The 27235-nt window shown below is 46.0% G+C and overlaps 1 protein-coding gene across 1 annotated transcript in view; it reads right to left on the bottom strand.

The window, feature by feature from the left end:
• LOC119389824 (uncharacterized) overlaps positions 1 to 26618 on the bottom strand; it is a 42309-nt gene extending 15691 nt beyond the window's left edge. The window contains 3 exon segments of the mRNA XM_037657219.2: positions 28 to 124; positions 1114 to 1261; positions 26413 to 26618. Of these exon segments, the coding sequence (XP_037513147.1) occupies positions 28 to 124; positions 1114 to 1261; positions 26413 to 26590 (423 nt within the window). The 5' untranslated portion in view covers positions 26591 to 26618.
• Between the last annotated feature and the right edge of the window lie 617 nt (positions 26619 to 27235).

A 27235-nucleotide genomic window follows, 5' to 3' on the forward strand; every position in this document is an offset into this window, starting at 1 on the left:
GCTGAGACCGGCAATGCCATCGCTTACATTAACCGGGTGGAAGAAGACGATGGCGTCCCTAGGGTCATCTTCTTCTTTGGTGCACAGGTCGCGGTCGTACACAAGCAGCATGCGATCGTCGAAACTGAAAGAGAGAGAGAGAGAGGGAGAGAGGAAAAAAACGAAGAAGAACCAGAGCTTGAAGCTGTAGAAAGTTGTGGAACGAAAAAACAAGCAAGTATTGCTTTAGTGCAACACATTTTGAGCTTACCTCCCATTTCTTCATGCTCAAACTGAGCTGCGCTAAAGCATTAGAAGAATATGATGCACCAACTCGCCCAATCAGCAGTACACAGACATAGAAGGCAACAACGGACGCTGCCCTGAAGTACGTTTAGCAAACCTAACTTAATTAACTCGCCCCTTCATACCAATCCCTCCCTCTTTTACTCCTTTCCTCCTCCTCTCTAACTCCTATTCCCCTTCCCCAGTGCAGGGTAGCATACAGGGCTCAGCCCTGGTTAACCTCCCTGCCTTTCTTCTATCCTCATCCTCCTCCTCCTCCTCCCTCCGGTCGGCAACAACGGAAAGGATGGAGGTGTAAAAGTATTCCTGAAAGAGGCCCTGTAATACTTTTTGAATATAGTCGAAAATCGCTTGCGATTTGTGGACGAGGTTGCAAATCGACCACAAACCGATAAGGAGCCAGGTAGGCCCTCTTAGATACCGTAAATATCTATCTATCTATCTATCTATCTATCTATCTATCTATCTATCTATCTATCTATCTATCTATCTATCTATCTATCTATCTATCTATCTATCTATCTATCTATCTATCTATCTATCTATCTATCTATCTATCTATCTATCTATCTATCTATCTATCTATCTATCTATCTATCTATCTATCTATCTATCTATCTATCTATCTATCTATCTATCTATCTATCTATCTATCTATCTATCTATCTATTACATCACCTCCTCAGGCAGTCCTGGGACAGTAGGGAATGACAAGTCAAAGAGTGTGTTCACTGTAAACACACTCTTTGAGGACACAGTCTCATACAAAGAGTGTCAGACTGTCATGAAGAGCGCAAGGTTGAGTAGCGGGAATAATGCGTCGCTCACGATTGTTGCTCGCCGGCCGCGCTCTTGTCCACCAGGAGTGCCGCTGTCGCCGGGTGGTGCCTCCTGTTGCGCAGCCAGTCTCCGTGCTTCCACCGGTGCAGGATGTCCCATTTCCAGGGAACGGACAACGAGGCCACGGCGTCCTCCACTGCGAACACAGAAGTTCGTATATACTCATAGGTCGGCAAACTCACTCATGAGTCGATTCACTCAGACTCACTCAGTCTCAGATAGAGCCGTGAGTCTGAGTCCGAGTGAGTCCGGTTGAGGAATGTTTTAGTGAGTCTGAGTCCGAGTGAGCCCTAAGCGGACAATACATTATTTGAGTGAGCAGGGGCGTAGCTAGGGGGGGGGGGGATTGGAGGGTTGAACCCCCCCCCCCAGAAAATTTTCGATTTTGCATGGGCATATATACACGCACACATACAAACGGGCGCACGAACGTACAAAAAGAATGGTTGAACTCCCCCCCCCCCCCCCGGAAAATATTTCTGGCTACGCTTCTGTGAGTGAGCCTGAGTGAGTTCAACTTTTGTTTTGCCGACCTATGCATATGCTATAAAACCTCGATATAACGATGGCGGTAAAGTGCAACTTACTTCGTTATATCGAAACTTCGTTAAATTGAAATTCGACCTTTTAAGCAAAGTATAGTCGACAAAAGCTTCTCTTTTTTTTTTTTTGCACGGGAGGTGCCGGGGCAATCTTTGAATAATACGGCAGTACAAAAATCTAACTTCAATGACACGAGAAAAAAAAAATCACTGTTCTTGAACCTTCGATCCGGCGACCACGGCTTGATGCTATGCCAGCAAATTCGAATACCTTTTCACAGCGGCCGAATGCCACGCTTGAATCCGAAAGAAATGTAGGCCCAACGCACTGTGGTAATATTAGATAAGCGTTCGTTAAAACCGCGTGCGACTTCACCATGTGACCACTGAACTCACCAGAACTTTCAGTTTATCGTCACACGCTTCGTTATATTGAGGTTCAAGATGCATGGTGTTGTATGGACATAAAGCTGTGAAAAGTGGAATACTTCGTTATATCGAGAATTTCGTTATACTACGAAGTTCATTATATCGAGGCTCAACTGCACACTCTAAACACGGTAACGTGTAATAAAGGGGCACTATTTTGTGTACCTCTAGATTAAAGGTTATGGTGACACTTATCACTGCAACGTACAGTACACACGTATGTGCCCACACGTTGACCGTTTTTCTTGCAACACCTGACGATCATGCGCAAAGACTACATATCACGCTGCATTCGCTGCGATAATGTATCAGAGAAGAAACGACATTTGGACGAATCGGAACTGAACTCGCAAATAAGTAAAGTTAGTTGAGAGTTCAGCGCTGTTGTATGCTGTTTATTTCCTTTTGTTATTGTCGTTTTGCGCTGCCCTTTAAACATGTTCAACCAGTTTATCACTTATTTCGAAAAGGTTCTATTTGTATCAATATTATACTACGTGACAACTTACGCTGTCGACTACATAATGTACGTATTTGCGTTGTTAATTACCATAGTTTATTACATTAGACTTGTTGTTTACCTGTGCCGATGTTAGAACATGCCACATAACGTGTTAGCTTAGCGGCTAAGGCGTCGCCCTGTTAAGCCTGAGGTCGCATTTCAATGTGGGTGAAAGGAGAGAAAAAAAAGGGAAAAAAAGAAAACCATGGTGTACTTATATTTACGTGCACGTTAAACAACTTCAGGTAGTCAAACTCAGTCTGGAGTCTTGCCACTACGGAATGCCTCGGAATATTATTGCACCTTTGGCGCGCAATACCGCGATGTTTAGTTAAGTAACCTAAGAAATAATTATTTCCGTGAAACAGCGCTCCACTTGTCGAGTGACAAGAAGAGGGGTGCGCAGGACATCTTGTCTCTCGTCTAGTGACGCGCTGTACCAACGAAATTAACCTCAACCAACACGCCCGACTTACCACCTTGATTAATCAATTAAATAATAATCAGAACATGCCTACTTTCTGTTAGATTTACTGTTGTGTGTTGTTATATATCGCTGCGTTTCTCTCACGTATCTCATGTAGAGGAGGTTTCGTTTCAGATTCAAACTCCGTGAATTCCTCTCGCTCATGTCATACTCCCCCCCCCCTCCACTCCACTCGTACCACCTGCTTTTATATACGGCAATAAAATGCGATTCTGAAGAATACGTATTTATTCAGGTGAACGTGCATTTTGGCAAGGACAAAAAAAACAAAGAAAAAGCACGGAGCTGATTAGTGTTATAAAATCGCACTCTTCCGAAAGCGAAGTGCGAGCGCTTTTATGGCATGATGCAGGCACAGGTGTGAAGAAATAATACTAGAAAAAAAAATAAAAAAGAAAAGACGCTGTGTGACACAGAGAATGTGTGATAGCGGATGAATAAAATAACGCGCCAGATAGATTGACTGGACATTAAGAAGACATGCACAGTTATCTAAAGAAGTGGAAAATACGCAAGAGATCTTGAAAACACGCGCACAAGTTTTGCCATATATCTTCATAAGAAAACACGTGAATGCACAATAAAATCAAGCGTGAGCTGCTCAAACATCAGGAAGTTAGGTATGCGTAAGAAAACTGTGTGAGATTTTTAAAAAAATGGAGGGATAAGTTTCGTGGTTTAATTCATATACGCATATTCAGGAATGCGTTCCCTTTACTTCGGGGCATTTTCTATGAAAAACTTCCGCGGTGGCCAGACAATCAATACAGACGATTGATTGTAAGGCCGACTAACGAATTGGAGGAAGCAAGCAAACACGTCTTACCTGAACGCTACGACAAGCTTCGTGTCGCGCTCATTATCAGAACGGAACCATCCCGTCACGCGTTACGATTACTGACACGCGACGCAACAGCAGTCACAACTGGAAATCCACATTAACATGCGACGCAGTGCCCACGTCGCTTATATTACGTACCGAACATCATGTCGTCCAGAAACCTGTGACCCCTGGTCCGAACATGTGGACTCCACAGTACACACAGGCGGCAAAAAATAAATAAAATAATAAAAGAAACTGCGTCACAATGCGCACTACACGAGCTGTTTGTACGCCCCGACTAAGTTTAACCGGTGTTGCTCGGCGGCGCACGCACGCAATCGCGTCGGACGCGGGAGACGCGCCCACTTCTGTGTATCGACTAGCGGCGGCAGGGGGAAACGACGATAACGTTGCGCCGCGTTATCTAATCTTCGGTGTCTGTTTAATTGTCTCTCAGTCGGGAGCGTGCGACCGGTCCCTCAGATCTCGCGTTAACCTCGTCAATGGGCCGCCGGCACAGCAGTTAAAACTTTCAGATGCCGAGTGAGCTAGAGTTCGTCGTTTTAATTCTCGGTCGCGGTAGGTCGAATGATGAAGACCGGTCATAAACCCTAGACCATCGAAATTGATTCACCTTACTGTGAAGAGGATGAAACTCAACACTATGGAATATTAAGAGACCTTATGTAAAATCAATCAATCAATCAATCAATCAATCAATCAATCAATCAATCAATCAATCAATCAATCAAAGAAACCCTGTGGTGAGCGGTGATATATTGTTGCTGCACTGCACGCAATACCATCATTCTGACAGAGAGAGAGAAACAGACAATCAATCAATCAATCAATCAATCAATCAATCAATCAATCAATCAATCAATCAATCAATCAATCAATCAATCAATCAATCAATCAATCGATCGATCAATCAATGAAACCACTTAAGTGAGGAGAGCTAGGTAATATGTTAATTCCGCACAACTAAACTGTCGTTACTACAAAGAGCGACAGAGAGAGATACGTCATTTTGAAGTGAAAATCTCGAGTTGCGTGATATTACACAGATCTCGCGACCAACAGAACAGTTGCCTGTATGAAATAGGACCTCGCGAAGTCGAGTTTATTTGTCGGAACAGTTCACTACGGAGTCATTCTTTGTTCGAACAATGTTAGTCCCTTCCATGTCGCCACCTTTCCGTGAACCTTTGCCGCATGAACAACCGTAAATGTGAATCTTACTTATAAACGTGCGCACGGGGGAGGGGGGGGGGGCTGAAAGCGCAGCCCCCCCTCACTCCTAATTCGTCGTCTTTGCACAGCGTTCTTATCGTAAGGGCCTCAGTGGGAGGGGTTGGAAAGAAAGGGGGGGGGGGAGCGCTGCGATGAAAATTCATCCCTCTTGACCTCCCCCCGCCCCCTTTCTCCCAATGGAGAACCTTACGCACTCCTAAGGTCTTACTCATATGTGAAGTCAATCTTACTCAGCCGTGAGTCCTGTCTCATAAGACGATGTCTTTACCCAACACCCGATAACTAAACTATAGTGGACGCTAACACGTTGTGCTACATTATAAGTATTAGCAATGACACTGGGCCACGGTGGCCGTGAGTTGCTTGACCGAGGGCGCCTGTTCGAAACTGCTACATTCACAAAAGGTGTTGACGGCTTCGGCACTCCGCCGGTTCCACAGTCCGAAAAATGCTTGGCCTTATAGCGACGAGCCTCTCAGACTGATAAGCGGGACTTCGGCAGTCGGACACTCGGGGCATATCGCTCGCGTCCTCTTACGTCGTTGACTCTATTGCAAGTTCGACATCGAACAGTTTGCTCTCGACTCTTCCTCTACTTGCATCCTTTATAAGTTTTCTTAGCTCTGTCCGCGGTCTGCCCGTGACCGCCGACTGTATTATCAGTATTACAGAGCAGACATAAGTGGTGAAAGAACAAGCAGCAGTATAGGTTCTAGCAGCAGCAGTACAAATTGAAGTAATAGACGTAGGAGTAGTAGTGATAACAGCGCACGCACGCACGCACAAACAAACAAAAAAGCAAACACACGCGCGCGCGCACGCACAAACAAAGCAAACACACACACACGTGCGCGCGCACGCACGCACAAACAAACAAGCGAAGAAGCACACACACACACACACACACACACACACACACACACACACACACACACACACACACACACACACACACACACACACACACACGCACGCACACCTCATTTGTTACAAATTTTCTTGGCTCGATGCCTCAACAGCCAGCCTCACTTCCATGTCGTAGTTACGTATATAGTACACACAAAATTCACAAAGTACACCATGGCTATAACGTGCTTTCCCGCACAGATTTGTTTCTCTTTGTTCGATTTATGTCTTACTGGTCAGCGCTTTATAGCTGCAGATTATTGTTACAGGTATACGATCTCGTTATTTGTTCATATTTGTACGCGTTGTTTTGTTTTATTTAAAAAATCTGTTTGAATATGTCCTGTATTAGAGTCTTGAATTGGACTGGTTGGTACTGAGCTTAGACGATGAAACGGCTCAAGAAACGAGAGAGAGAGAGAGAGAGAGAGCGATTCGATACATACAATAAACATACACGTTTTCATAAGATGCACTATTTTTTGCATGCCTACGTCGAACGTACATGTCTACATTCCTGCTGGAAGAAACCTCTGAGTATACTTTTACGCGCTCCGGAGAAAAACCACTCGAGTCTCGTCTCAAAATCTTGGCCGTGTGTCAGATTACGCTGCATGATATTTCGGAACATTTGAATAAACAACAGCGCGCACGTATGCACTCGCACGGCCTGTAGAGGGAGACGACTCGAGAGTTTTCAAGTCCACATCTTGGTTCCAACCGCGCTACATTTTCTCGTGTGTACGTTCGAGTGGTTCGAGATAAGTCGGCTTCCGTTTGAGACTCTACGTTCGAGAATGCCTGTACACACACTTGCAACGGCACTGTGCCTGCCTGTCTTCTTACGTCTTAGAGAGGCTGGAAATGTGTTGGGCATTGGCCAACGAACTTTGACTGCACAGCTTTCTAGGTGGCATATCTGATACCGCAAGGCGCCACAGGAGAGAGCGAACGAGCGAGAGAGTGAGTTAGAGAGAGAGAGGTAGAGATACATGGGGCTCTTTACTTAAAAGCAGAGTGGTTTGCCAGTCTACTTGCAGAGAGTAAAGCGGGGGTGAAGGTGGAGGGGGCAGCAAGAAAGAGAGAGAGAAGGAATATAGGAAACGTAGGGAAGTTAACTGGAGGAGAATGCGGGCAGAATAATGTGCAGAGGAAAAGAACGCAACTTTTGCAATACTGCCCAAGACGATGAAGGCAGACAGTCTCGACACACACACACACACACACACACACACACACACACACACACACACACACACACACACACACACACCACACACACGCACACGCACGCACACACACACACACACACACACACACACACACACACACACACACACACACACACACACACACACACACACACACACACACACACACACACACACACACACACACACACAGAGGCTTCTCGTAGCGGTTGTCAAGTACCGGCTAACGCACTTGCAAATTAAAACGCCGCTTTGGCGTTTCGCCCCCAATCAATCAATCAATCAATCAATCAATCAATTTTTATTCTTTCACAATACACTGTGCAAACATAAGGATACACAGAAGGCGGTCCCGTAGTGTAAACTGAATTGGGACCTCCTGTGCGTGCATTATAAACATAAATGTTTGATTGACAACGACAGTAGCAACGGTAGTAAAATTATAAATAATGAGATAAAGACATAACCAAATGACGATATTAACATCAACAATGTATCATCGGTAATTTTAACTAAGAACAAATAACATTAAAGAAGAAAATGAAAAAAAAAGCAACAGCTTGAAGAGAGAATGACAGGTCGAGGGAAAAAAAAAACAGTTATGCTGAAGAATTAATGGCGCCAAAACACCCAAAATGGCGTTTTGATCGGCCCGCCATTCCGTCATATTTGCAAAAGGGCTACGAAAAAAGAAAAAAAAAAAAAGATTCAGGAGCACTTTGGAAAACGGGGGCAAGCGAAGCTTGGCGTGTTCCTGTCTGACCTACTTCTACTTCTCTTTCTTTCTTTCTTTCTTTCTTTCTTTCTTTCTTTCTTTCTTTCTTTCTTTCTTTCTTTCTTTCTTTCTTTCTTTCTTTCTTCTTTCTTTTCTTTCTTTCTTTCTTTCTTTCATGAGCCCTTTCCTTCCCCGAAGGAAACGAAAGGTGCTCATCGGTTGCAGGCGTGGCTGCGCGCCCCTACGCTGTTGGCATCGTGCCTTATGATTCACATTCCGGCGCCGGCGCCCGAACGTGAGGTGAGGTGCTGCGTTCATATCCAGGCAACAATGAAATATGGCAACATGAAATTACAAGTGACCTCGATAAAAGATCAGATTGCCATATCAGAAACGGCTGATTGTCGTCAAGTCTACGATCGAGAGCGCATGAGCTAATGGAAAATGGCGCATCAAAATACGGACGTGAGCGGCGCATCTTCGAGGGCCTCCGCCGAAATCTGTGAGTTATAACTTATAACAAGCTCCGCTTGGAAAAACTGCCAGGCTTGCACGGAAAGCGCAGCACAGTCACAGCGTAAGCTGGAAGAGCGGCCTTTCTAGAGCCCGTTGTAAACTCTCTTGGGGCTACTAATACAAATACACTGGCAAGGTACCCACGACAATCCGCCACTGTATAGTCTAGTGGTTATGGCACTCGACTTGTGACCCGAACGTCACGGGATCGAATCCCGGCAGCGGCTTCCGCATTTTCGATGGAGGCGAAAATGCTTGAGGCCCGTGTGCTTAGATTTAGGTGCACGTTAAAGAGCCCCAGGTGGTCGAAATTTCCGGAGCCTTCAACTAAGGCGTCTCTCATAATCATATCGCGGTTTTGGACGCTAAACCCCAACAACTAATAAAGCTAACTAAGGTAGCCACTACACCATAAGTCATAATTTTTGTCAAGTTGGGAAGCACCCACTACGCCATTATTCGTCATTCTGCGGAGACGCGAGGTACCCGCTACACATCTGCAAGGCATTATGCTCTCATCCACCCCGGAAGGAGGTACGACTGCGGTGGAGGCGATGGGGAAGACGGAGGAGGCGACAATGACGAAGTAGCGATTCAAGACGACAGAGACAGACTAATCACGTACCACGACATACTGGCACACTATAAGCAGCAACGAGAAGAATACCCACCACCACACAAACAACTAGACAGATCTCAAGAAACAGACTGGAGAAGATTGCAAACCAGAACTTTCCCAAATTCAGTACACTTAAACAGAGTAGATTCCAGACAATACCCAGAAGCGAGCTGTATGCTCTGCAAGCACGAACACGCAGATATGGCGCATATCTTATGGAAATGCACACGGATCAGGACAATATACAAAGACGACAACAGGACCAGACCTTCTCGAGGAGCGATGGCTAAGCGCTCTGACTAGCTCAGATCTACACGAACAACTGTGGGCAATCCAGTGGACCCGGGCAGCGGTGGAAAGGCTATGCCTCACCGCACATAATGCCCGGGTGGCCTGAGCCCGGGCCGGCAACCTTGCAGGTGTTTTTTTTTTCTTAATAAAGTTTTTTCCGTCCGTGCGTCCGTGCATTTTGTTGATGTGACGGCTGATGACGATGAAGAATTATGTCTGAGCCCTTTGTAATGGGTTGGAAGCTTTAAACGACCCACTAGTTGCGTAATTCGCATTGTGTGACGCCTAGTTACATAATTCGGATTGTGTGACTCCTGGTCGTTATCTTACTCTTCAACCACGCTATTACATATGTTAACGCAGTTTATTCCCGACATGAAGCCTGTATAAGGCCTTTTTGCGAAGAATTTTCAAGATCCGGCATTATTCTGTGTTAGAATACTGGGCTCCCACGGCGAGGGCCCAAGTTCGAACGTCGTTCCATCCTGGATGTTTTTCCTGATTTCGTTTTTTTTTTAATATATTTTATTTCACGCCATAGTGGTTACGGACACCGGGGGCGGCGGCGGACAACTACGGCGCCAAAAACAGCCGTTGTTGTGATCTCATAACAGCTTTCGCTGTAAAAAAGGAAAAGCAAGAAACGCCACCGCGGCCTCCTGTGAAGCGACGCTGCAGACCATTCACACGAGCGCATATTCTCTCGTGCGATAATCAACGCACCGGTATACGCCGCCGGTATCATCGCCAGCCACAAAAGCGTTGCACGAAGGTCACACGATTCGGGGAAAGCGGCGATCGCGATATCTCTGACGTGTGTACCATAATACTGCACGGCGCCCTTGGAATACGCGGAGTGGTATTTCTTCACATTTATATCGTAAATACTACGAATAACATCCCCTGCACTTTCCTTGACTTGATTGTCTATTGGTTCTCATTAAGGTCGTGTCTAACAAAAGAAAAGCGAGCCCTTAAATTCCATTCCTTTCGTTCATTCATAACGAGGGTCTCGTTCCGGCAGACTTGCTGCCTTCAGGTAGTATGCGAGGGATTATTGGTCAGCTGCTAGCTCGTAAAAAGATCACGTGCTATACGTGACGCTGCAGCAGGCAACAGAAGAGTCACACGCCTTCTATAGGCTTCGAGCGGCGCTGACTAACACTCCCAGGTTTAAATGCACAGATATATCAGTGGACGGGACGACGACCGCCGCCCCAGGTTCGGTCCCTGCCGGCGGCAAGTTGTCTTTTAGTCCACTCGTTTCTTCACATTTATAACATTATTACTACAAATAACATCCGCTATATTTTCCTTGGCTTGATTATCTGTTGGTTCTCATTAAGGTTATGTCTAACAAAGAAAAGCGAGCCCTAAAATTCCACCCCTTTAGAGGGGGAACAACGTCACATGAGCGATTCATGGGCTCTGCGGGAACAAGTTTCAACCGGCTTAGTATGAAGGCTTCGTGTGATGACGCGAAAGCCCGAGCCAATCGCATAGCGTACAGGGGATGACGAAAGCGGCGGCCGATTACGGGAGCGTTGCACGCGAGGGATCGGTCGATGCCGTCGATTTACGCAGTTTATTGCTGCTCGTTCAGCCTCGTGTGAGCGATCGCGTATCGGGCGCGTGGTCGTAATGTCAACAGCGCGCGTTAAGGCCGACAACAATCGATGTGACGCGTATACACCCGTATTCTCCGCACGCGCCCGCTTATCCATCGATGTCGCATTTCTGGCATACCCGACAAACAGATCACCTTGCACCTTGCAGTAGCCATCCTCCCGCGATCCTCTCACGTTAAGTCTGGTATTGTACGTCGTACTGCGCGAGTGTAATGTGAATTGAGTTAACTCCTCCTCTTTCTCTATCTATGTCTGTTAACAGAAGTCGAGCCTGCGCCGTCTGCATGTCTGTCGGGTGTCGCGCAGGTCACGTCACCAGAGGGGGGAGTGAGTGAAGAAATAAATAAATACTAAATGATCATGATGCTGATCATGATGAAATTGTGGTGATGACGGTGATGATGATAATGCTAAAGGATGATTACGATGATTTTGATGCTCGAAAAGAGACTTAGCTGTCTTAGTATACCCTCACATGCACTCGCGAGGCTTACTGCTTCGCTGTCCGACGGCTTTCACGGCCTGGAACTGGCTTATCTTTTTTCGCCCCCTGACTGCCCTCCCCACGAGTTGGGTAACAAACTAGATACACTATAGTTCGTCTCCCTTCATTTCCTTCATTCTCTCTCTCTCTTTCTTTGATATTGTGAATGCTAATGAAGGAAACAGGAGAAAGGAGGAAGGCAGGGAGGTTATAACCTGTTCAGTATCACCGGTATGCTACCCTACAATGGGGGAGGGTATGGGGAAGTTCGAAAGCTAAGGGTTCAAGAAGAGAGAGGGCGACAGGGAGCACAAACAACGTCACAGCAAGCCACTTTCCTGCGGTACGCGACGCCACTCGTCAACCACGATAAAAAACAGTCTATACAGCCGCTCGTGCAAGTCTATCGTCTTAAAAAATTTCTATAATATTTTCTCCGCCCTCTCCTGCGATGACTTTTGAGGACGACCTTCCAGAATGGTTTACTTTAAGCGGCAAAACAACGATATGATTAATCTAACAGGTACGCTGTACTGTGGGGACTCCGCATTAATTTTGATCACCCGGGGTTCTTCCACCTATATTTAAGTAGAACAGTGTTTTATTTCCTGTGCATTTCAGCCCGAATTGAAATGCTGCCAACGCGTGGCAGGGGGCCGAACCCGCGTCCTCGAGCTACCAAGTAGTACCATGGGTGGTCTTCCCTACATACTCTCCGTGCTTTGAGTTGAAGTTCACTAAGGAAAAAGAAAAGAAAACAGAGAAAGGTGTGAGTGTTTTGCTCAAAGAGAGAGTGGCGTCATGTGTACACAGCCCCGATTGTTTGCTGTAGCGGTCCAACGATCATCCTCGATCCTTCTGGCGGCATCTGACAAGGAGGTCGATCGCTACTCGTGGTGCAGCAGATATGGGCTTGCGTCTTGGAAGATATTAGTCCGATATCGGCTCCTCCAAGTTGTTTGACCCTCGAGCTCAATTGAAAGCAACTGCGTAGAAAGAAAGATTGTTTGCCTCCTGCAACACCCCCCACCCCCCCGACCACCGTGTGGACAGCGACGATAACAGATAAAAGACGTGACGCAATAAAAAGCAATACCTGAAGGTGCGCTGTACCGTGTACCTACTTGCCCGTGTTATAAAGCTTGCGTTTGTCAACGTGTGCGAGTTATTTTTATTGGGCGCAGTTATTTCACTCGGTCCGCCGCCGTTCTCACGACGCACCAACTATTTATTTAAGAAGAGGTGAGAAGTGAACGCAAATAAATATTGGGATAGTTTATTATTATAACAATAATAAGCTAAAACTGAACTTAACTCAGAACGCATCCCAACGTATGCGTAAACAGATACTCAGTGCGGAAACGTTGAGGACGACATTTCTATATACAGTCGAACCCGCGGATATATCGAATTCGAAGGGGTGGTGGTGGTGAAAACATTTATTAACAGAATTTCTGCGGAGAAGCTCCGGGTATTCGGAGGTTCTTGGGGATCGCAAAAAGCTTTTATATATTGGTAATTCGATACACACAAATTTATATACATCGAAAATATACTCAAGGGGACTTTGCAACTGTTCCATATACACAATATTTCGTTGTGCCTGGGTTCGATATATGCGGGTTCGACTGTACAAGAGAAGGAAAGCACAGGAGGGCCGCAAGTGCTTGATTTATGTTTTGATTGTTATACTACAGCGAAGTCGATCGCGCTGAGTCGTAGTAACTGTATACATAGGCCGTCTAGAGCGTCGCCACTATACGGAGAGCAACGGCCGATATCGCGCACCGTCGTCGACTTCATTTCGATTACATTTATACGCACGGCCAAGGCATAAGTACTTACGGCATTTCTTGCGTTTTCGAGTTGTTTGCTCAGGCTTGTGGATATTGGAGAGTGCACTTCTCTCGCGGTCACTCACTCTCCATCCCACCAGCGCCTGACCCCACTCACCACCCCACCTACTGGCTCGAGAAATTCAAAAGCCCAGTAAAAAGGACGCTCAAGACAGAGAAGTGTTTACTGACGACAAGGACTTATTTGGAATTGCGACTTCCTTGATTAACAACAACAACAACAAAAAATTGGCCGTGTATCTGCGTGCTTCGCTGCAAATGTCGTCTAAAGACGATAGAAGAGGCGCTGCGTGAGATATGAACGCCATCTGGCAATACGTCGGGAAACGTGAATGTTGTGTTGCGGGCTGGTAGTCCCGGCGCAGCAGCAGGCGAAGACCGGCGGTGACCAACGCGACCGGCGGGGACGCCAGCCAGCCCGAACACACGGTTTGGCGCGAAGCGCCGAAGCAGAAGAAACGTCCGCACTCAACGAGTACTCTCCACACCCTCTTTTATATTCACGTCGCCTGGGTAAAGCGGGGGACAGACGGTCCGATTTTCCGTGCGATCCGGCGGCCGACGCGGCGGTGGGGGAGAGGGAATGGTGGCTGTACGATGCTATGAAAGGTCACCATTCCGGTTTCCCCTCCGCCGTGTCGGACGTCGAATCGCATGAAAAATCGTACCGTCTGTCTCGCCCTTAAAGCAGGAATGCCAGAGCGGCGCCCCATGGCATTCGTACAGTGCAATACTGAACCGAAACCGAAACACCGCAATGAGCTCGTGCAGAGGGCACGGAGGAAGCCAAGTTTCGGCGCAGTCGCATTTTCAGCGCATCTTAAGAAACTAGGGTCTCTAGAATTACGTATCTATGTATTTTCTATTAAAGGAACACACCACCTAATACTTACCTAGTGATGTTGCGCCTCAGATATGCGTAATGTTTGCTTTTTGATCAACAATGTACACAAGTATGAACCTAGTCAGCCGTTCACGATGGCTGGCCCTTGGGCAAGTGGTTCAACTTTGGCCGAGTGGCTGAATCGAGGGGACGTGCTGACAAACAAAAAGACAGACCAAATTTCTGCGTTGAACTTCCCCAAGAAAGACTATCGTCTTTAAAAATGTGGATATGACCCTGATCCTTGCCTTAGGTGTCTGGTAGTGGCACTCGCACCTCGGCGTTCGTGTGCGCTTCTGTGTTCCTTTGGGTTAACTACGTGGCCTCTGAGATCCGAAGCGGATCTCAGAGGCCACGTAGAAAGCAGCGCGTGGTTCGGATCAGCTCCGCCAGGTGCCGCCACGATCCCATTCGCTCACAAGAAAAGCGTCTGCTCTTTCAATGAACTCGTTCAATAAATTTCACTTGTTTATCCTGACAGTCAATTGGCCCTTAAATAAACTTATGCTCCGATATCATACCTATCCAATATAACTCTTAACTTGAACCGGACCAATCGATTTAGTAGCAGTTTTATTTTTTTTACAAGACCTCTCCCTGAATATTCCCTAAACCGGAAGTAAGTGCTCGACCGGAAGTGCTTGAAAGAGAAACAACAGTGTCACTCGTTGTTCGTGCCACTAAAAACACACTGAATATCCCTTGGGTATTACCCAAGGGACGCGCGTATGCTAGAGTTTCACTACAAGTGAACTAGAAGATGTAGTTTTACTGTATAGGTTGTCGCCGTCCCTATACCGTTATTTTCGGGCGGCATTGGCGTGGCATCTTTCATATACTTTCTAGCGTTCGTCAGCGTCTGAAATTACCCCACGCATCCCAAGATCACCAAAACGAGAGTTTCGCATTACATTTTCGCAAAATCGGAATTTGCCTGACGTGTACAATCCTGCATGATAGCTTTACATCTTGTCCCGCACGGGGCTTTTATTTCGCCACGACGAAAGTCAACGAATGCTTCATAGAAAGTGTTGTCCTTTTACATTTGATTTGCATCGCGGGTGCGGCGCATTAGATCAGATATATTCGCATTCTGCGAGCGTGAACGTGGTTAAGAGGACTCTAAAGTGAAACAATGAATCGGTTTAGATTGATAAATTGTACTCTGAGAACTCTAATGCCGTTATTCACCATAATAGGTTTATTAATAGCGGATAAAATCGATGTGAAAGTTTCATTTTTAAATTTCGCGCCGATATCTCCGCGCGTGACGTCACGGATTTCAAAGTGTACTTTTCGTATTTTGGCGGCATTATGGCTCAACGAAATTTACTGAGGCTTGGTATGTTAGGTCTTTGGCACCCTTAGAGGACAATGTGCTTCATTTTTACCGATTAGGAACTACGTAGGACCTAGTAGTAGACACAGTTATAATCTATGACGTCACGACGTTTGGAGTGGAAATTTCAAGGTGGCGTCGCCACCTGCATTTTCTTTTTGCGTGTTTTCTCGCTTACCAGACGTCTTCTCGTGTCGAGCGAGGCGATTTTAGAATCATGAAATTTATTAATTCTAAAAAGACAGGGCGTGCAAACACGGACACAGAAAGAAGACAGGACACCACAAACGCCGTCACGACGTCCTGACTTCTTTCTCGTGTCCGTGTTTGTACGCCCTGTCTTTTTAGAATGAATACTTACCAACTAGCTCAGCTCTCTGTTATTCTAAATTTACTAATATGAGAAAAATCGTTTTTTAGGGGCGAAGTTCCTTATGCCATGGGTCTGTCCATCCTCCGTTTGTTTGTTTGTAGTAGCCACCTCTAGTTCATGAGAAGCGCGCGTTCTGGTATGCAGTAGAAGAAGACGACGACGCTGACGAGTGAGACTCACGTTGCGTGTTCGCCTGTGTGGCGTTATTTCTTCTTTTCTACGTCTCGTGTTTTCAACGACGCCCCGAAGACAACATTTCAGAAGTAACGCGCCATGAGGCTCCCTCTTGGCGCACTTTCTCTTTCGCTCGGAGTCGCCGGATGGAAGACAAGGCTACAGAGACCCGCCCACGAGATAGCCGTTAACTTTGCAGTGGTCGAACGTCTTGGCAAAAGGTTGCCGTTCTCTTATGTTTCCTTTACTTGTTGTTGCCTTCTGTAGTTTCCCGCCTACCATGTAAGCCTAGCTGGTTTTATGTCAAGCTTGTAGACGATGTGGAACGGGGCCGCATACTTACTGCGGTGGGTGGACGTTCTCTGTCTTACCGAGACGTGGAACGCCAAAAGACCGTATATCAAAGGATACGTTCCAGTCGTGTGCATCGATGATGCAGAGCGTCCTGCAGGTGGTGTGGCCGTATACGTCAAACAAACGGAAAAGGCACAAGATCTGAAACTACTACCAACGACACAGAGTCACAACGGTGAATATGCTGCCATCGATTTTGATGGATGCATCATCATGAACATGTACCTTGCACCCAATTTGTCGAGTGGCAATATCAAGACATTCATTGACACGCATTGTGTAATTATGACAAGTACAAGAATAGACCATTTGTGTTAGTTGGTGACCTGAATGTCGATATTACCGAAAAGAACAATGAGTGGTTAATACAACATATGGCAGCCAAATATGCTCTCACGTGCACGTCCTTTGATCATATGAAACCAACGACCATCCGAGGGACGTGTATAGACCTGGTATTTTCTAATTTCCAATTGCAACCCGTACAGGAACCGCTATCCCTTCATTTCACGGACCATAAAGCCGTGATAATGAAGGGACAACGCAAGCCAAGCATCATCTAATTAAGAAAAAAAAAGTTTGATGTTTGTAATATACACACAGTGTTTCTCACTCTTTATATGATGATTGATGGGGCGTTACACGGAAGATTCACGGTTTACCGATGATTCCCTCCGGAGCTTCGCCCCACTCATCATCATTCACTACGTGGATATGCTGTGATTTTTTCTTATTCTGTTTAGTGTCCCTTTAAGAAACTCGCCTTCGGTGCGTGGGTGCCTGGGTTCGGATCCCAAAAACCGTCAAGAAAATTTATTTTGTTTTACACAGGTTTCTTTGTAGTGAGAATCATAGAGAAAGGTACTCCATGTGAGGTCCGTCTTCCGTGATAGAGAGATGGACGGGCCAACAGTTCTCTCTTTGAGTAGACGGGGAGATGCATTACGCGTTTTATATGCAGTGGAATCTCGTTCATACGATTCTGCATAATACGCTTTTCGACCTAATACGCTTTTGTTTTTATTCCCGGCCAACGTCCCTTGGAAATAATGCATTTTCATGCGTTTAATACAAACACATTTTTGCCCGAAATTACGACCACTAAAGCGGCTCTTGACCGATGTATTTCGAAATCCTTCGTTTATTCTTCCGTGTACCAACTCAAACCGCGTTCCAGCAAGCTACGATCTGCGCGTTGCAGAGCCGCCGAGGCCGCAGTAGCGTCAGTTTTGCGGCGAAAAGATCGCTGCCAGGAGCAGCACCAGCGTCCAATGATGATATGATGCGTGAGGTGTAGTGTGCCTCGATGTGAGCGCGCGTGAAGGCACCCCGTGGCAGTCGATGCCCCGCGCCGTCTGGCTAAACGTAATCATAATTCCGGTGTTCAACAATGGCCTCCGAGATGGCGGGCGCGCGGCGTGCACATTTCCCTCCGCCATCTCGGAGGTCATGCTTCGGTCTTTTCGATATTCACTAAGAGCGCCGCGGTGCGGGACACGCTCTCTCCGTGCGATTGGGACGGCCGGAGGGAAACACGCCGCGCACCCGCTCCATCTCGGAGGTCATGGTTCAACTGAAAGCGAAGCACTCGAGCACTTAATGATGATGATGATGATGATTGCCTTTATGAATGGCTCACACCCACTCCGAGGTATTGGCCAAGAAACGAATAATTTACTGATAAAAGTGGTCACATATTAATTCTATGACTAATTAATTATAGAATAGTTAAAATGAATTAATAATGCTAATTAAAGAATTCAAAATCAAAACTTACTTCGACGCACTTCGTAGCTTCGTCGCGAATGCAAAGCTGAGTGACTAAATTGCGGCTTTTTTTTTTAATTTTAAGAGGAATTTACTCCTAGACGTTGCGAAGAAGAACTTGCGGTGCAGATTGAACAGCTACTTTAATGTTGACTCAATAAAACTGAGTTGCTGACGGAGTATGCATATTTTCCTCTTTGGTTAATGCGATTTTTGCATTCTAAAAGACAGGGCGTGCAAACACGGACACAAGATAGAAGTGAATACACCACAGACGCTGGATTTTGAAGATAATTCTCAGAAGATGTATAAGATGTAGCCGGATTGATAGGCTCGCTTATTACCTGGGCATGCGCAGATCAGCTTTTGTGCCTTCTTTCTTTTCCGACACTGTGCGCCTCTTCAGTTGTTAGTCGGCGTTCATGGCGTCTTGACTTCTTTCCTGTGTCCCCGTTTGCACCCACTGCCTTTTATAATGAATACTTACCAAACAGCTTAGCTCTCTGTTATTCTAAGGTTTTTGCATAATACGTTTTATTTTCCGAAGCGGTTGTTCATTTGAGTTCAGAAAAGTTTATCACAGACGGTTACACAGCACTCGGCAGTTGTACTGTGTATGGAGCCAACGCCAAAGCAGCACTCCAAACATTTGCCATACTGAAAAGCCCCCGTAGCTTCTCTGAATCGATCGCAGAATTTTTTCGGCATTTCTAATAAACTGTATGAGCGACTACATCTTATACATCCCCTGAGAATTATCTTCAAAATCCATTGACATCTTTTTAATCTAAGATATCGAAAGCAAGTACATGTAGCATTAAATTTTCATCCTTCCTGAATCTTTTGCCGCAAACCGCATTAAAATCGGATAACTTGTTACAAAATTAGACACCACTGAAATGGGTCAGCTCAGGAATATACGGCTCTGGGTCAGCTCTAAATGAATAATCCTGTACAAAAATACTAATGTTACATCCATCCTTCCATCTAGCGGATCTCCATTGGGAGCTGTCTGAGTGATGCGCAAGTACTTAAGCATTTATATGCCTGCTCAACGAGAGCATTGTCTGACCGTCCGTCCCTCTTTACGTAAGTCGATATATACCATAAAGAAAAAAATATAAAAACACTTTACTTCCCAGTACTGGGGTTTGAACACCGACCATACGCTTCAAAAAAAAAAACAGAAAAAAAAGAAAAGAAGGTGTCTTAACTGCTGGGCTGCACACCCATGCTTGCAGAATGTGAATATTACTCAACCACATGAATGAGTTGTACCCGCGGTGCAAAACAAAAGAGACCACTTTCTCTTCATAAAATTGAAGAAAGAGAAGGAAAGAGAATTCGCACCACTTCCACACCGTGAAAACTGTAAAGAACTGCGGAGCCGAGCTGAGGGTTCGCCTGCATCTGTTGACGCCTGGCTTGTGCTTGTCTGTGCCGAAGCTGCGGGTTCGCCTGTCTCTGTTGGCGCTCGGCTTGCGTCTGAGTCTTCCGAAGGGTTACCTCGCATTCGCTGGCGTTTTTGCCTCCGCTTCTCTCTTCCATAGATATGCGTCTAACTTCCGCTGCATGCTGGCGTTTCGCTATCGCTTCGCCGGCTCGGACAGACGCATTAGCCCTTCGTTGACGCTGGCGTTCCAAACTTGCAGCCTGCACGGCGTCCACGGCGGGAAAGGACACTTTCATTTGTGATGCGGCGGTGTTCTCTCTTGAACTATTTCGGTATTGACTTGACCTGCAGCGCCCTCTCCTGAACTATTTCGGTAATGACTTTACCTGTAGCGGCCTCTCTTCACCTATTTTGGTATTGAGTTGACCTGTAGCGCACTCTTTTGGCCTATTTTGTTACTCTGAGCGTGACGCCAAGCGACGACATGAGACGACGCCAGATGACAGCCCGGGCCCCTAAAGTGCTCCGCACTCAAAAGAAGAAGACCTTCCAGTCGTCTTAGGCAAATGCATAAAGAAAGATGTGACTTTTTCATATGTACGAGGCACGCCGTAACGGCAGACTCCGAGCTCATTCCGACCCTCACCAGGGTTTCATGACGCGTACCCAATGAGCATAAGTATAGACGCACAGTATTCTTGCACTCCGTCGCAACCGGAATGCGGCCCACTGCGGCCGGAATCGAGCCCGCGACCTCTTATTCAACAGAGCAACGCCGCCACCTCCTTGATGCTTCATCCACTGAACTATATGTATACCGAGGTGACTCCTGTATTACTTGTTTATAGCCGTGGCTTTAGATGTGAGTAATAAATACTCCTGACGCAGTGAATTATTGCGCTTTGGAAATGTCTTTAAGCTAAACTTCAGCGTAGTAGATCGGTAAATAGCAGTGTGATTTCACGTGGCGTTTAATCTCATAAGTAATAAGGTAGCGAATTGAGCGCGCTGGAATATACTCATGATGACCAGCGCATACGAGACACATGACTATAGTCGGATACACCTTTACAAGGAAGCGGCATTTCCTCCTCAAAGGCGGATGAACACAAGTCTGCACTAATGGGCGCGCACTCGGACTGACGTCATGAGCGGGGCGGCTGGTGGCTCCGACTTCGGAGAACATCAGCGCGTGCACGAGCGGGACTATTTCTTTAGTCGCAAAGGCGATCGGCTGCCGCACTTCGGTCGTCTGGGCGGGGCCTCTCCTACCTTCTAAAGTTGTATCCGACTATAGAAGGATGTACACGACACCAGCGCTGCCTAACAACTGGAAGTTCGATGGAAAAGCATGAAATATTTAAACATTTAGTGTGGAAGCTAGGGCGTGTTGGTGAAACACTGGAGGGAACACAGACGCAAAAGAGGACGCGTGCAAGGAAGGCGATAGTGCTGTGTGTGCGTCGCCTTCCTTGTGCCCCTCTCCTTTTGTGCTGCGTTCCCCCTCCAATATTTAAACAGCAATGGAGGCAGGGAACAACAACCACAAAAAAGAAATTATAAAAGAAACCAAGATATATTTTTATCTGTCATGACTCCGATACTGAAGTATTCCGGCAACATGCGTGATTGTAAGCTGTCGTTACAAATAAGAATTTATCTTGTTTTGTTAGAATTTTTTTGTTGTTGTTGGTCACTGCCTCCCTTTCTGTTTAAATATTCATGCTTTTCCATTAAATTTTCACTTGTTAGACAGCGCTTGGGTCGTGAACATTCTTCTAGTCTTGTATCTTGTTTGCGCTAGACATCATGATAACTCATATCTATATAGTATCATAATTTCGCAAGTTTATGGGTAAGCACTGAAATCCTTCTTCACATAGCGTAATCTTGTTTTCACGTGATGTAAGTAAAATGGGAAAAGGAAGGAGCATACTTCAGATTTGTTGATCATTCTGTCAAAAGGACAGACCGCTGAGCTAGTCGGTAGAATATCGTGTACACTCGTAGGCGTGCGCAGGGTTCCCCTTCAAGGGGTGGGGGGGGGGGGGGGCGAAGGTTCATCGCAGCTCTCCCGCCTCCCTATTAAGTCAATGTATGGGGCAGACTTTGCGCCCCCCCCCCCCTCTTAGGTGACTAGGGGAGCGGCCGCCCCCCCCCCCTGCCCTCTCCCCCCTGCGCACGCCTATGTGTACACTACAGCGTAACTATGCGCACAAACAGCAACAAAACAAGACGGGACAAGGTCATGGTCATTCTTGCTCACTTAATGATAATTTTTCGTGATTTATAACTTTTCTCTATATATTTCACGTGGCGGCACTTCGAGCCGCTCTCGTACCGCCCGATATAACCTATATACTCGTCATTTATACGGCAAGCGAGGATATAATTATTTCGTTTATTGATACTGTCAGCCCTTGACATGGCTATTGAAGGAGTGAATCAAAAGCTATATTAAACAGAAAAATGCATATTGAAACGTAAGGAAAGGAATCACCACTGCTGAAACGCAGATATTTTCATAGCGCGCATCACAACAGGTATTACGGATATCATAACGTAATTACAAAGCATGTTATTTACATATGACATAACAATGTTAGTATAGAGTATTAAGGTATACAGTGGATTTTGTTGCTTTAAAATGAAATCGAATCATCGCAGCTCCCCATTCAATTGGGACGTCGATATATCGTTCTGCAGTTACTGTACCCTCGAAGCAGAGGTGAAGCGACGTGATAAGCTAGACGACCAATTCCCGGAACTACGTATACCGACCTGCTAACGATCGAATGTCGACCGCCGAGCAAGTTAGCGCGATGTTAGTAAAACGCAGATAAATGACGCGACGTGCTCGCCTAATCTGCTGGAGATAGCTGACCTGAAGAGCCTCGCTTGTCGCCTGTACCAGCAGATATTCTTTCCTTTAAAGCTATTGTTCTTCGATTTGTTGTTTCATTTTCGAGGCAAGTTATCTCTGCTGCGGCGACTGTTCAGAAATTTTCCGCAATCCGCACGCAGAGAACATGAATATTGTACGGAATGAATGAATGAATTACCCCTTCCTCGTACTGTGTAGAGGCGCTGCTATCCCCTCCATTTCCTGACGCAGTTATAAGGTTTTAGTTGCCAAAAGCGCGATATGGTTGCGAGGCACGCATTAGTAATTTTCTTTCATTTAGCCCTCATGCATGCAGCCACCGTGGCTGTGAGTCGAACCCGCGTCCTCGAGGCTCGACACCTTGCCTCTTCATATCCTGTTCATTATTGCACAGAGTGAAATTTTCTTCACGCTTATCATATCTTTGTTTCCACTCCTTGGAGCCTCTTTAAATGGACACTGAGGAAAAAAAATAAGGCGGGTTGTGCACACCACGATGCCATACGTCCCGTGGTGACGTCATGCTGGGACCAAATGAATTTTTAAGGCGAAAGCCTTAAGTGCCTCGTTGAGCGGCCACTTAGGCGAGACACGGCAGGCGAATGAATTAAGAACTTTATGGTGGTCCATTAGGTCGCGCTAGTTTCCAAGCCCGAAGCGGGCCGCTCCAACGTTGGGACCGAAATGCCTGACCTTTCGGCTCGGGCCCGTTCAACTGCCCACAGCTGTTCCTCTAATGTAAGACTGCGGAGAGCTGCTTCCCACCGCTCTTCAATGTTTTCCTTGTCGCTGTGTAACGCGAAGCAACGCCAGAGCATATGAGTGAGATCTATGGTGTCGTGGCATTTATCCCATGTCGTAGGAGTAGAGAACTCCGCGGATAAACCTTGTTAATTAACAGCGGGTTCGGATAGGTTCTTATTTGTAAGAGCCTTATCGTAATGGCCTATAAGCTCTGTTTAGTTTACTGTGCGGAGGGGGGAAGACCCGGCGTCCTGTAGTTAGAAGCGCTTAGTTAGCTCGTTGTAAGAAATGAGAGGTGGCCCCTGCAATCTGGAACCTCAGCAACTTCTTGCCTGGTGCCAAAAACCTTAATGCCTAGAGAAATCGTCCGAAGCAAGGCCATAACAGGTGTGTACCACAAGACAATATATATATATATATATATATATATATATATATATATATATATATCTATATATATATATCTATCTATATATATATATATATATATAATATAGATATATATATTATATATATATATATATATATATATATATATATATATATAAACAGCGCAAGTAATGGCATCTCTTCTCCCGACCACGGAGAAAGAGAAAAGAAGGAGAAGGAACTGCGCGCTTCCCTATCGAAGCATTGCTCGAAGATACAGCGATATTTGGTGCGTGTCGCGTCGAGCGGTAACATCCGGTGTGTGACGTGTGTCACCCACTAACGCAACAAATCAATCGACGACACGCTTCGACACGCTGCTTGGCATTGAAACATGTAGAGCCGCGCATATGTAGACACCGGTGGCAAGCGTGTATTTTTCTTTTTTTTTTTTTCCTAAACGTTAGCTCTCGACCGAGACATTCCTTGTTGGACCTCCGCGTAGGTGTTCTCAAGTTAATGTCTTCCTCTATTATGGAATCCTAGTTTTATGGAATTTTGTTACCGAACATATCCTTGAAGAAGACAACTCCGCTTGTCGAAACGTCGGCTCCAGCACAACCCCTGTTTGCGAATTTTTCATCACAAGCTTCCGTCTTTCCCTGACTCCTGCCTTCTTTATACCTTTGCATTATACGTTGCTTTGAAGCTGAAGTTATCTGTTCGCCACCACAAATATCAAATAATGATTGCAGGACTGCAGGTAAATGCTGCATCTTTGCAGCCTGACGAACCCACAGCCCCTTCCTCTAAGTGCATTTTGATAGCACAAAGCGCAACACGCACAGTGACTCACAATATTGCTCACCATGGGATCAGACACAATAAAAACATTGATTAGGCAAAATTAAAAGTTCGAGCTTAAAGCAACATTGTTAACATGCGGTAACCAAAGTAAGACGTATATTTCTCGAGGCTCACGGTGATTACCAAACGAAATGTCCACCTTGTTAGTGTGAAAAGACTGTTTAAGAAGCGATTGAAATGCGAATCACAAGCACTGTTTTCTTGGATTCACACAAGGTGTGCGTACAAACAAAGAATCCCCATTTCTTCCAGGTAATAAAGCGTATTCTGCTGTGAGCGCACCAGACTTCTCAAATTACGTAAATTTCGTTGTGCTCCTATAGTTTAAGTTTACAGTCGGCCTATATTCATCAGTTGTTTATTCTGATTATCTGGGACTTTTGAAAAAGACGATGGGATGGTAACCTGCATGTTGCATTATAAACGTGCCAAACAAACCTTCTTTTAGGTAAAGTGAAATGGATTCGCTGCTATATAGAGTGTGCTTGTCGTTCCTTATACAATTTCCCATAATATCACCGTACAATAGGAATTCACGGAAAGCACGAACGCGCTGCCACACGTGAACTCCATATATCAGTTTCAAGGCACACCAAACATCACGGCTGCACTGAGTGAGTCTCCAAACATCGTAATCACCATTCACACATACCAGCATTAAAAAAAAATGTTTTTTTCTCTTCCGCGTTCAAAACGACTGATTGAATACAGCCAGAAACTGAATCAAATTTAAGCGGTCAGCGCTCAAGCCGGACAACTATAAAACAGTGCGAGATGTTTATAAGCATTCTGGTTGAGATTATCCGCTTGCTTCATCGACTGATTAATTTTGCAGTGTTGGAAATAGTTTACAAGTATAACGCAGTACGCATGTTGTCGGGTTCACTAAAACATTGAATTGTCGTAGTAATGAAGGATTATGATTAGTAAAGTTAAAAGTGCTGGTATCTGGTACAGCAAAGAAGTGTCCCATGCTCACCCGGAAGTCGCCATGCTCTGAATATAACTTTTTTTTTTCGCACATACTCTCAAGGTTATCTGCTATTTCCCTACCTTTCTCTCACTCTCTCTCTCTTCATCGTGTATAGCTTGACGTTGGAACCTTTAGTATCCTGTAACATTCGCACGTTACAGTAATTCAGTTTTATATAATCCATCGCCGGATATATCTTATTCACTGCCAAGCACCTAATGTTCGGTGCAGTTTTCACACGTTAGTGTACGAATTTGCGTAACATTCGCGGCACGTGTGTTCACGTTTACAGCTTCGTCGCCTCCAATGGCTCGGGCCCTGGCAGTGGAAAAAACCGCGGAGGGCGGCCGAAACAGACTCCCTTCCTATTCGACTTGTAGAACACGCCGAATGAAAAAAAGAGAGCTTTCATTCAATCAATCAATCAATCAATCAATCAATCAATCAATCAATCAATCAATCAATCAATCAATCAATCAATCAATCAATCAATCAATCAGCTAGTCACTCACTAATTCACTCACTCAATCAATCAATCAATCAATCAATCAATCAATCAATCAATCAATCAATCAATCAATCAATCAATCAATTCCCACTCCTGCTTTAGACCATGTGGACTGCAGCACGAAAAAGAAACGAATGCATAAATATATATCATGGTCGAAAATGACTAAATAATGAAACGAATTCAAATGAAGAAGGATGCGGAGGCCTTCGCTCCGCTCCGCGACACGTGCACGGTCGGTTGGTTGGTTGGGTCCTCGTGGTGTGGCGCAACCCACTACGGGAGACGAATCGAGCGACAGTAGAAATTGTGGAAAAAAAAACAAACTTGACCGATAATTCGCAGACAAACGAAAATATTGAGTGCCTCAGAAAAAAAAAAAAGAAGGCGACTCACACTTCGACGTCGTCGGCGGCGCATCAACTCCACCGGCTCGCTGCGGCGCCAGGATGGAACAGCTTCGTGCACAAACAAGGTAATCCGAGAATCCCCGCGCGGGCTTCAGGTATCCGCGGGCCCAATCGCACAACGTGGACGCAGCGACCCAAATGATCCAGGCTCCGCCGGCGATCATCAATGTGTCGCTCGTTCCGATGGCGGGCAGCACCAGAGAGGGCAAGCGCAACGATCGGTTTCGAGACGCCGCCGGCGCCAACGATGCCCCTCGCTGGGGAGGGGGAGGGGGGGTTCAGTCTTCAGGAGGGGAGAGCGGTGGGGTGGGGGGGGGGGGAGGCGACGTTTGAAGGACCAGTGACAGAACGCGAAGAAGTGGCAGGGGCAGCCGATAACGACGATAGCGGAATAGACTCGCGGTGTGCGATACGGGGAGAGTAGCGCGCTCTTCGAGTGCAAGCCGAGTGCATAACGTTGGAGTGCAGTGCACACACGCATACTTGTGCACTGACTATATATATACTATTCTGTGATGCAACAGCTCGTTGACGTGGGATGAGTTCGGTTAACCACTGTTTACCGTAACCGTGTAACAGACCGAGTAGAAAGAAGGCAGGTAAGAAAGCGCTCGATCGAGAGAGGCGCTGCGCGATATGTATACGCGCTATCTCAGACGAAAAGTGCTCTTGCGAAACGCGGTTGAAATATTTGCGCGCTCGCGATAAACACGGCCGGTGACGTCGCACGTCGAAGGTGAAATTGGGGAGAGGCCCGTAAACTATAGTCGTCCGTGGTGTTGATTCGCGATCTAGAATGACGACATATT

The sequence above is a fragment of the Rhipicephalus sanguineus genome, chromosome 4 (genome assembly GCF_013339695.2).
Source record: "Rhipicephalus sanguineus isolate Rsan-2018 chromosome 4, BIME_Rsan_1.4, whole genome shotgun sequence".
NCBI lineage: Eukaryota > Metazoa > Arthropoda > Arachnida > Ixodida > Ixodidae > Rhipicephalus > Rhipicephalus sanguineus.